The following is an 11,323-nucleotide window of genomic DNA, read 5'->3' as shown; positions in this document are numbered from 1 at the left end:
AACTGTGGAAGGGGAGCCCATGAAGGCCATGGCAGCAGAAGGGGGCTACGTGGAGGTTGTGGCGGTGAAAGGAGAGCCCATGGAGGCTGTGGTGGTGGAAGGGGGCCTTGTGGAGGCCGTGGCAGTGGAAGGGGAGCCCATGGAGGCTGTGGCGGTGGAAGGGGGGCCCCTTCCACTGCGGGTGGCGGTGGAAGGGGAGGAGGTCGAGCGGGGCTGGCTGTGCTGCCTGAGGCCCCCGGCAGTAGGACGCATCCCCCGGCAGGAGAGGCCGGGTTGTGCCAGGAGCGCGGACCCACGCACAGAAGCACCTGCGGGCAGCCGTGATGGCGCAGAGCCCGCTGGCGCGCGCCTGCCCCCGCGGCGTGGGCTGCCGCGCGGGGCGGGGAGGGGGCGCGAGGCGGATAACGGCCGCCGGGGGGGCGTGTCCCAGCCCTCGCGAGGAGCCGTCGCGCCCGCGCCCCCAGCGCGTTCGCATATTGCCGCGCTCGGGAAGCTCTTTTGCCCCGCCGAGGCCGCTGTAGCGGCGCGTTGCCCCGGCGACGGGCTCGGCGGCGGTGGGGCGGCCCCGGTGCCGGTGGCTGGGGGCGGCTCCGCGCGGCTGGCGACGCGCGGGGGGCGCTGAGGCGCCGGGGCCGGGGTCGTCCCGGCGCGGGCGCCGCGGCACTCGCTGCCCGGGGGCGGGGTGCAGCCCGGGCGTCGCGGGGGCGGCGCTGAGGGAGCGGGCCGGGGGCGGGGAGCGACACTGCACCACGGCGGCCCTCCCTCCCCCGGGCGGGGAGGGCAGAGACGGCGCCCGGGGAGGCTTCGCCGGCCGGGGGGCCGCTCCCTCGCCTGGCGCCTCCCGTGAGCGGCGCGGAGCGACCCTGCGCTGGGGGAAGATCCGCGGCCGCCTGCCGCCCCCCGCCGCCCCCCTTGCCTTCCCCCGGGCCCCGACGCGGCCTGGCCCCCGGCCCCCCGCGGCGCGCAGGGGCAGTCCGCGAGGGAGGAAAGTTGGCTGCAAACTCTCCCTCCGCTCCGCCGCCCCGAGGTGACGGCGGGCAGCGGCGAGCCGCCCCCTGCCCGCCCCGGGGCGCGGAGCGGCGCGGCCGGAGAAAGTTTGCCGGCGGGAGGCTGTGGCGGAGGCGGGCGGCCGCTGCCGCAGTGTGCGCGCCGAGGCGAGGCGAGGCCGCTGCTGGCGGCGGGGCTCGGCGGCTGCCGGCAGCGAGAGGCAGGCGCTGCTCGCAGACTCGGAGGGGGTGTTGCGTGGTGTCAGCGCTTTCTCCTTCAGTGCGATGTGAGACTCCGGGAGAGCGTCGCTTGCCAGAGGCTCTAGTTGTTACATGCATCCAATAATCTTCTTCTCCAAAATGGATTTTACTCAAAGCAATTTGTTCGGATACATAGAAGACCTGCAGGAACTAACTATTATAGAAAGGCCAGTGCGCAGGAGCTTGAAGGTATATACTTCAAAATTGAATGCTGCTTTAAAATCCATTTGAAATCGTTTCTGCTTGTATTAATGCGCTGCCAACTGACCAGGCAGTTTATTTTTACAGCACCAGAATGTTAAAGATTGTTTCCAGTTATGCTGGAATATACAGTCTTGACTTCTGTATAGCAGGAATTTAATATTTTCAGTGTAAGAATGTTAAGCTGGAAAAAATAGACTATCTTAGGCCTTTAATTTGTGTGTGACTTATTTATGCTGTGTTTTAAGTGATTAATAATGAGAGTATCTGACATGAAACTGTACTTTTGTTATATCCCATCTCTTCCTGGTGAAGGATTTATTTGACTGAATTCGAAATAATTGGCTAGAGATTTCAAGGATTAAATTCAAATTACTCATGTAACTATGCTTGAATGTGGGGAGGAAGGGGTTGTTTTAAGAAGGCTAAAACGAGGAACTAGTATGGCATTTTAAATTCATAATCTCTGTTTCACACTTGACAGACACCAGAAGAAATAGAAAGATTGACAGTTGATGAAGAACTCAATGATATTGAAAGGGCTGTTTATCTACTCAGGTATTTCCTAAAGTATTATGGTGAAACACTGCTGACCATCATGCTGACATACAGATTTTTGTGCTATTACTCTTTAGTCCTTTTATTTTCTATCTTTAAGTAGTAGTTGTTTTATACTTTCTACTACATTAAATATATAGGCAAGATAAAAATAGACACTGTCATTTTGTTAAACTTGGATGGAATAGGATGCCTGTGTGGACGTACAAATATTTCTTTGCTGAGTTTCTAATATGGCCCTCACCAACAATGAGTTGTACTTCATCTTTTTCCCTGCAGTTGGTTTTGCAAGATTCCCTTAGTGTTGACGTTAATAAGAGCAATTGGTCAGTGACTTCATATTCGCTCTAGGGCATGGGCAGTTATCACAGACTGATAACAGAGTTGTCTGAGCATATTTTATACATTTGGGCTATCTGAAAAGAAGACTTAAAGATAAGTTTCATAGTCTTTAGCAAATACTGTAGAAGATATTTTAATATTTATCATGTTCGGTTTTTTCATTTTATCTTCCTCTTTAAAGTAGCTATTTGCAGTTACTTGAATAGCTTAAATTCTGGTGGTTTCTAACGTAGATCTCTTTCAACTCTGATGCAGAAGTCATCTCTGAGTACAAATGTTCTAAGGGATTTTGATTTGAATATGCATTTTAAACAATACCTAGTAATTGGAGAACCAGCTGCAGCTCCCTCCCAGTTTGCTTATTCTGCTATTTTAAGTGCCCTTGTACTCTATGCCTGTCGTCAGTTTTAAAAATATATTTTCTTCAGTGCCTTAATTGTGGCATTACTTTTAGGTAAGTTTTTTTGTCCACTAATAGTATTCTGATACTGAGTTTTATTTGTGTGGGTTTTTTATGCCAATTTTTTCTTTATTAAGTAAAGGATTTTAAAACTTCTGCTACTGCAGGTAGTCCCTGTAATCAGAGTAGTCTTTTGGCTCTAGGGAAATCTAGAGAAACCAGTGTGGTTGCATATCATTTTATTTTATTTTTTTATCTCGCAGCAATCAGCATGGTCATCTTCATTTTTTTCTTTTTTTTTTTTTTTCTGTGTAGCAGCAGATCTCTTTGCTCCTTTCCTGATTAAAGATCGTGTTTCCAGCAATGTGTCGTTACTGGATCATTGCCTGGTTAAAGGGTAAAAGGTTTGACTTCATATTTTTCATCTTACTAATTGCTTTTCCACTTGGCCTTGAACTCTTCTTGACATCCTCATCTACTTTCTTTCTACCTGAACAGCTCTTCTGGGAGACATAATATTCTTTCCCTTGTGATGAAGTTCTTACTTTGCCTCTTTGTAGTCCTTATTGCTGAAAGGTAGCTTCATCTCTGCTTGAAAAGCTTTTTGCAAGGCAATCACTTGCTGTGATTATCCAGATATATTTATATAATAATCTAATGGAAGCTTTTGTTGTTCAATAGTGCATTGCCTTTCCTGCACTGAGTGGAGTATAAACAAACAGAGCTGAAAAGCTGTCTGTAACACAAGTAGTATCCTTTATATAATGCATATATGCATGTATTTTTGTCTTTTCCAATATTTTTATCAATTATAATACAATACCCCTGCTTTTTTCCTGTTTGATGGTAATGTCAGCCTGGTCTTTTCATGCCTTATTTTCTCCCGCAGATGCATTGTTTGCCTTCTTTCAACTTGTCCCTTATACGGGATTCTCCTTGACATTATCCCATAGGACACTGTCTTTTCCGAGTATCCCACTATAAAATTTGCTTTAGCGAGACTGAAATGAATTGTCCATGCTGGCTGTGTTGTGTTCAGTTTGGAGAGGATGATGCTATACCCATATCCTTAACAAAATGTTCCCCTCCCCAACCCAAGAACAAAAATAGAAATGAAATCTCTCACCTTAAATATCTACAAAGAATATAAAAAACTTCATGTGGTATCACATTGTTGTCTTTATTGTCACTTATTTATATAGCCCTAATCCACAAGATAGAGATTTTTAATTTAGTGAGGGGGATATCTTTAAAACAGTGTTGCTTGTACAGCACAATGGAGCTGAGTAATACCGAATAAAGACTTTGATATAGCAAAGCCAATATTTAGTAATTAACTTACATGAAAGCCCAGAGAGAGTCCTCATGTGGTAATGGCCTTCGTTCTCTACAAAAACAAAAACCCCAGCCACTTTCCTCGTTTTCCCTTCTCCTCGCCTTCCAAAAAAACCGCCTTGGCATTGGCATTGGCACCCTACTTTGAGTGATTAGTATAACCTTTTACTGTCTGAGGTTTTTGATGCCCCAATTGTTTTTTTTTGTTTTTGGGTTTTTTTTGGCCGCCCCCTGTGACTGATTTTTCTTACACTGCATAGATGAGGAGGTATTAATTTCCCAGAGCTCATATCTGTTTCATCAGTTCATTCTTCTTTTTTGACCTCTTGTTTTACTTGCTAATTGGACAGTAATACTGCAGAGTTTCTGACGTATTCTTTTAGTTCTTGATGTCACGGTCTATAAAGTTGTTTTGCCCATCTAGCATGTATTCATATCCATCTAATGATTATCTCATATTTCCACAGTCTTTATCTTGCCATGATATCTTGTCATATGTTTTGTAAATTCCTGATCGTTGTATTCTCATTATACACGTATACTGAGCACACAGAAAGGACACTGACATATTAATACTGATTTGGACCTTACTTTCATAGGGATATGTTTTCCTTTTAATTTGTTTGCTCTCATTACATGTCATATTTGGGTTTTACATTTTAAACTACTAATTGCAACTTTGATAATCCTAACAAGTATCTATCTATCTGTTTTCTTTTTTTTTTTTCTTTTTTTTTTTTTTTTTGGAAGGATGACTTTGCGTTCAGGCGTCTCTCTTTTCTGCCAGTACTGCTATTCAGAAAGCTGTGTCATGAGCTGGACTGATGAATTGATCTATCTAAAAACTAATAATTTATAGTCAGATTAGTTTTCAGCTAAATCAGCTCCTTGATTTGGCTCACTCTGTGTGTATATATAAACAGTTGTGCAAGCAAAAGGAAGGGGCTCAATAGCTCTCTTGGTGGTCAGAGTCACTTTAATATGACATAAGCACGGGTGGACTGCAGCCTTAGATCATTGTTGCTCAGAGTAATCAGTTTTAATTAGTTCTGCAATTAGACTGAGCAAGTTCTGATTTAATAAGAACGTGGTAGCAAATTGGGCTGTCATTTGTTCTAATCTCAGTTAACCTTGATTCTGGTTGAGGAACTGGGCTCTCTTAGACCAGGTTGTCAGGGATGTTTATGAACTTCCTGTTGAAATCAAATGGATTTAGGTGCTTAAAGAGAGTGAGATATCTAAGTGTTTAGGATCTAAGTTTTAGAACTTAAGCCCAAGTACTTGATGAATTCTGGAGGGCTAACTGGAGTGACTGGAGAGTTGTATTCTGCATGTGCTTTAGATGTTGCTGCCCCTCTAGCAAAAAAAGGAGAGCACAATAGTTGTGTGCATCTAATCCATGTTGGTGTCAATTCTGATGACTTAGCTGAAAACCATTTCATCAGCAGATTAAGACAAGCTGCCGGATCTTGCACTGAAGCAGCTGAATTCTTTGCATTCTGCTGGCTCTTCTGCGAAATGTGACCTCTGGCAAAGCAGTGGCAATAAACAGCTCAGGGACAATGATTTTTTTATTCTTGCTGTGAACTTTTGCCAGTGGTCGTAGTTTGCATGTTTGTTGATGTCTAGTTGATGTTGTAACCTACTCTTTTCTGTCTTACTATAACATACCATTTTATGGCATAAAGCCAATAGCAAAATATGCATTCTTTGTCTGGTGTGAATCTGGCTTGGATATAGGGATGTTTACTGGCATGCGCACTGTATAGTGTTTGTTTTCTGAAGACTTTTCTAATAGGTTTCCCCAGTGGCTTTACATTGTTGAGCATATTGTATTATTTTGTATTCAGCCACTTCTATTTGTTTGTGCTTGCTTAGTGCTAAAGCTTCCAGGCCTTGACATTTCTGTCATATTCAAAATAACAGAGTAATAATGAGTTATTAAGGCGGAAGATTGAATTATTCACCCTCTTGGGAGCATACTGTACTTTGTATTTGGAATGATCCTATCTTTCAGTGTAGAAAACACAAAAGCCCTCTAAAGCATTTAGCATAGTTTTAAAGACACAATTGATATTTTAGGTAAATTGGAAAGAGTTCAATGTCTAGAAACTTAGCATGTTTGCATAAAGATGATCAAAAATGGCTTAATAAGATGCAACAAAATCAACTAGAGTATTCTCAAATTTTAATGATCTTTTTATGCATTATATATTATTAACTATGTGTCAAAACCACTAACAAGATGTTGTGATTTTTTTTTTTTTAATTTTCCTTTTTCTACACCTGAAGAACCAGCTGTAAACATTATACAGAGCAGAGATTAAGCTAGTGCTCTAGGAAACCTCAAAAAATGAAGAGAGAGAAAAACATCTCTTCCAGTTTTCCCACTTTCAGGGCACAATTTCATCAATACATTAAGATGGCAGGGCCAGTCCTTTCCCCAGCTGCTCGTTCTAGGCTCTGTGATACGTTCTCTCTTACACCTGCACAGGCAGATTGGATACTTATCTGAGCCAAACTTGAACCATGAAAATAGTGGTTAGTTTTAAACCAGATCAGTTCTGTGCTTCAGTACCTCATGAAGCTGAAGAAACATTGTGCCAGCACAAGAGAAGTGGGTAGTGGCCTGGGAATAGGAATGCGTGAAATGGCATCTTTGAGCCTTAGCACTACATTTGGCTGGTTTATGGTACTAATGGAGCTAATGTCTCATGTTACAGTTTCACAATCAGGTTAAAATGATTGAAGCTCTCACTATATCAGGAATAGTAGTTCTTTTCTCCCATACCTGGCTGCATGTTTCTACTACTTTTTGCATGCCAGCAGTAATACCATTGCAGCCCTGCAGTCTCAGCAAGATCAGGGAATTGATTTGACCTATAATTAACTGTGAGTTTTTTGGTTACATCACTTCCAACAAAATGCGCAACTGCATGACCACGCCTGCTAGCATAAGTGGGGTGCATGAGAGGAGAGGAAGTCACAGCTGGAGGGGGTGGTAAACCACCTTTCGATCAATAGTAGAATAGGTTTAGGTCAGGCTCGGCTGATCTTGAGTCTTGGAAGTCAAATACTGATTGAAATGGTTGGAGGGTATAAGGTATCAGCTATAGTTATATTTGAGCCCTCTGGCATTAAATGGATTTCTGGAAGTCTGTGAGAGTGCTGTGATGTGTCAGATCAATGGTAGCTCTTCCTTATGCATTTACAAATTTTCCTCTGGAGATGTCTATTAGATTTATGTTTCAGAGCATCTGCTTGCATGATATAATAAAAGAGAAACTAGGTAACTGTGGATGCCCTTTTCAATAGTAAACACAGTTGAATAAGCTGTGAGGTTTTTTTATGTCTAAAGCCTGCCCTATCAGCCAAGGAAAACCTTATCATACTCTCTTAAAAAAAGATCTTCATGAGACTCTCCAGCTAAATATTTACAATATTTCCTTGTTTCTACATGACAAATCCCGTACAGGGATAGCATGCTGCCCAGCAGGAGGGTGAGTTTATTTTGTTTTTGTTTAGATGAGCATTGGCGTTTAGTAAATGACTTTAACAGCTGCACAGTTCATTTTGAGATGACACATAATTAATGTGAAAGTATATAACTCTAATAATTCCCCTTTATATTACCTTCCTTACAAAGCTCCCACTGTTTACAACAACATTTTGTGCTTGTGAGAAGCTTTTATCCTTATGCTGCTCAATATTACTAATTTATGTTTGTATCCTTTGCTTGATTTGGCAAGAGATAATGTACTAGTACTGCACTAGTTCAGGTCAGGAAGTGAAGATAAATCCAATGGAACCTGCAGGCGGATATAGTTGGTGAAAACGTAATGTCTTGTGTTAGAATGAATCTAAGGTACAGACTCCTCAAAGAGTAGGTCAGGCTGCCCATTTAGGGCAAATCCGAGAACACTTTCATAGGGACACTTATCCCGTAACATAGTGATTGCAATATGCTAATGACTGAAAGGAGTTTCTGGTGGATTTTTTTTACAAACTCCTGGTGTTTTGAGGACAATCATCATGGCCAGTTTAAGGCACAGGGATTCCTTCTCGCATCATGGGGTGATGCTTCCGTGGTCCTGCTCTTTGACTACTTCACAGAGACAAAGAGAAGCAGGAGCAGTTAACAGTGTGGTAGCTACTCTTCCCCTAAAAGCAGTATTAGACATCCGGTTTTGAGAGTATCAGGGTAGTAGCGTGCACTGTTACTCATCCCCAAAATCAAGTGCTTGTCTTTTGTGTAAGTACTTTTATGAGACCCTTCAGAACAATGGTTCTTGGTTCTTAGTGCTGTTACATGCCTCTGCAAACATTTCAGTTTAGAGCTTTTTGAGATGCTCCTCTGGATTTCCACAAGGTGAGGCAAATAACACTCCGTTATGTATTAGTTCGCATTTCCATGCTTTGTTGTTATTATGTGAGGGGAAGCTTTTTTTTTTTTTTTTTTTGAGGTGAAATTCTGAGAATTTCAGGAACAAGGACTAGGCTTAGATCAATGCCTGTGCCTTAACTGATATGCTGCGACAGGAATAATTAGGAATGAGACATGAAATAGTTTCACTGAGGTTTAAAACTAATCCTGTTCTCTGGGGTATGCTTGTAGAGCTGCTTTATTTAGCTGTTAGCTAAATAAGTTAGCTTGAGCATTACTAATGCTTTTTCTTTCTCCTCCTCTGTTCCACCAGCTGGTGGTCTAAATGCCAACATTGTGGTAAAGTGACACTAGCTCTTTGTCAAGTCTTGGAGCTTGAAGCTTAATGTCACAGAAAAGAAACCAGGCTTATTTCATTACTTAAGCAGAAATCTTAAAACAGGAGAAAACATGATGGGAAGTTCTCTTCAGGTCTTGAAGACAGATAGAAAAGGAGATTGGGAGCAATTTTTTATAAGCACCCACATTTCTACAGTGAGGACTTCTATTGACATAGTCTGGCAAAACCCATATTATGGCTAGAGAATCAACTGTTAAATTACACACTGTTATAGGACTCTGTGCCTGAAAAAGACAGTAGCTTTAGATTCCAAAGTGACTAGCTCCAGGTTCCAAAACTGATGCTAGAAGTGGTATCTCTAGGCAAAGATAGAATTATTCCCTCAGAGAAACACTTTTAAAGATACCCTAATGATTCAAAAGTAGCAAAAATCTTTTCATTTGAATATGATAGCAATGGAAGTGCTGCATAACTGTTCTCAAAACAGTCTATTACTAGTTTTGCATGGCTATCGCAATCACTACAGTTTTTGAAGTTTCTCCTCTCTCTGTGAATAACCTCGCTGATCTGATGGAAACACTTTTAAAAACACGAAGTCTTTCCCATCAAATGTTTATTCCCTATAGTCTGTCAGATAGCACCACTGTCTAAGGGAGAAAAATGGCTTTCTGCTTTATGAGTCATAATAAAACAAAATGAGAAAAGAGACAAAGAACCACTTGGAAACTTCTGCTAAATCTCTTAGATACGTCTGTCTGAGGCATGCCTTATTGCCTCCAGCTGATATTTTCATACAAGCAGGAAAATATACCAGATATTTCACATCCATGTTAATATTTGACTGGACTCTTGATGATGCAGATATTTTTATTTAAATTATGCTTACTTGGCTTCTGTTGCATTCAAATCAACGTTTTTGCATCTTTCTGTTTCCAAAGTGTTAACGTAGGAGGGATTAATGTTAAGGGAAAAAAGCATCAAACTTCCTGTCTATCTTGATAGTGGTTGTGTCAGGAGCAGTTTGTGTATTGTGTGTTGTTGGGTGGCCGTGGGTCCTGAGAATGGGAACAGCTCTTGTGCAGATAGGCTGAGTCATTCCTCATCAGTCATATCAGTTCACAGCAGGACTGAATGGAATTGCTGTACTCCCTCGAACTCATTAACAATCATTGAGAAGATCTTGGCCACCTACTCCTTAAGTACTAATGGATTTTAGATACCTGCCCCGTGCCTAACAAACCCTATGGCTAGAGAATATTCCATACTCATTGAGTAATTCCAAAATTGCTCTCTCTGTGTTTACAGAAACATGTGACAATGTGTTTTTTAGTCCTGATGTTCCTGTGTAATTCCAGCCATACTGTTCTTCTATGGGCTTTAAATTCACTATAGCATGAGAAAGTCAGGTTCAGGCTAAGTATAAGTAGGGATAGATTAGCTGGTATGAATGGAATTGTATAATTTTTAAAGTGTGTATGGATGCAGGCTGAAGGCAGTAACTAGGAATCTTGCCATTATTGACTTTTAAGGTCAAAAGTAGTTAGTAAGGTATTTGTAGCTCTTCAGACTTTCTTTTTTTAAATTTACATTTTCTGTAAGTTATATAAATTAAGGTGCCCAGCACCAGAGATTTAAAGTTAAGTTATTCATCCATTCTTCTTGTTCTTGTCCATTTTTCAATAATCACTCAGTTCAGGAAAGTTCTTCTGGCTTTGCAAATAGATCAATAAAGACATTTTCTCCTAAGGCATTTTTCTCATAGGTTTTCAAAGTTAAATCTTCCACTTGTTAAATCTTTCACTTTATTGTGAATAAAATACTCCCCCCCCCCCCCCCAATAGGTCTTAAAGCAGAAGGATATTATTTGCTATAACTTTGCATAAAATTGCCACAGGGTTTTCTGGAGCGAGGGGAGAGATACATGCATAAAGTCATGGAGCACCCCCCCCCCCCCCGCTTTTCCTCATGAGAATAGTTTTGTATACAAATTTTTAATTGTGCCTTGAACAAAAAGAGTGTGAATTCACATTTCTGTAAGTGAAAACAGATTAATTTTGGTGGGTATCAACTAGCTTTTTTTTCCCCCGTTAACCGTTTTTTAACAATGAAGAATAATACTAAGCACTAGAGGCATTGCAGGTCTAATGTTAAGATTAAATAGTACTTGTTCAAAGCTGCCTATATAACTCCACCTTGACTCCCCTTACCAGCTGAATAGCAGGAAAGTTGGATTCAAGCTGAGTCCAAGCAGTAATAGCTCGACTGATATGAATGGAGTTGCACAGGAGGAGAAGCCTTGTTGCACTCAATCACACACAAAAGATTTATGTGCAAAACAATTTTACTTTTATGTCTGCAGAATGGGATGATTTACTATTTGTCTGTACTACATAAGAATTGCAGCTGACTAGCTTGTGGTTTGAGTTTCCAAGGTAATGTGTGCTCTCTAGTTTCTACTGAAGTTGCTTGCCAGCTTCTGTTACTCAATTTCCTTGTATGTTAAATGGATATGAAAT

General features: G+C 41.8%; 1 protein-coding gene across 9 annotated transcripts in view; it reads left to right on the top strand.

Moving 5' to 3' along the window:
* Window positions 1-697: 697 nt before the first annotated feature.
* The window catches only part of PPP4R4 (protein phosphatase 4 regulatory subunit 4), a 72,882-nt gene continuing 62,256 nt past the window's right edge, over window positions 698-11,323 (top strand). For 2 of the 9 annotated variants that reach the window (XM_064512138.1, XM_064512132.1), the window contains exons 1-2: window positions 702-1,436; window positions 1,933-2,006. In XM_064512138.1, coding sequence (XP_064368208.1) covers window positions 1,320-1,436; window positions 1,933-2,006 — 191 coding nt within the window. In that variant the 5' untranslated portion in view covers window positions 702-1,319. Of the gene's footprint in view, window positions 1,437-1,930; window positions 2,007-3,063; window positions 3,153-11,323 lie in introns of those variants that run through there. The other 7 variants (XM_064512134.1, XM_064512133.1, XM_064512130.1 and 4 more) reach the window with 7 other exon arrangements.

The sequence above is a fragment of the Dromaius novaehollandiae genome, chromosome 5 (genome assembly GCF_036370855.1).
Source record: "Dromaius novaehollandiae isolate bDroNov1 chromosome 5, bDroNov1.hap1, whole genome shotgun sequence".
Classification (NCBI taxonomy): domain Eukaryota; kingdom Metazoa; phylum Chordata; class Aves; order Casuariiformes; family Dromaiidae; genus Dromaius; species Dromaius novaehollandiae.
Note: the sequence above shows the minus strand (reverse complement) of the source record. Positions and strands in the feature narration are given on the sequence as shown.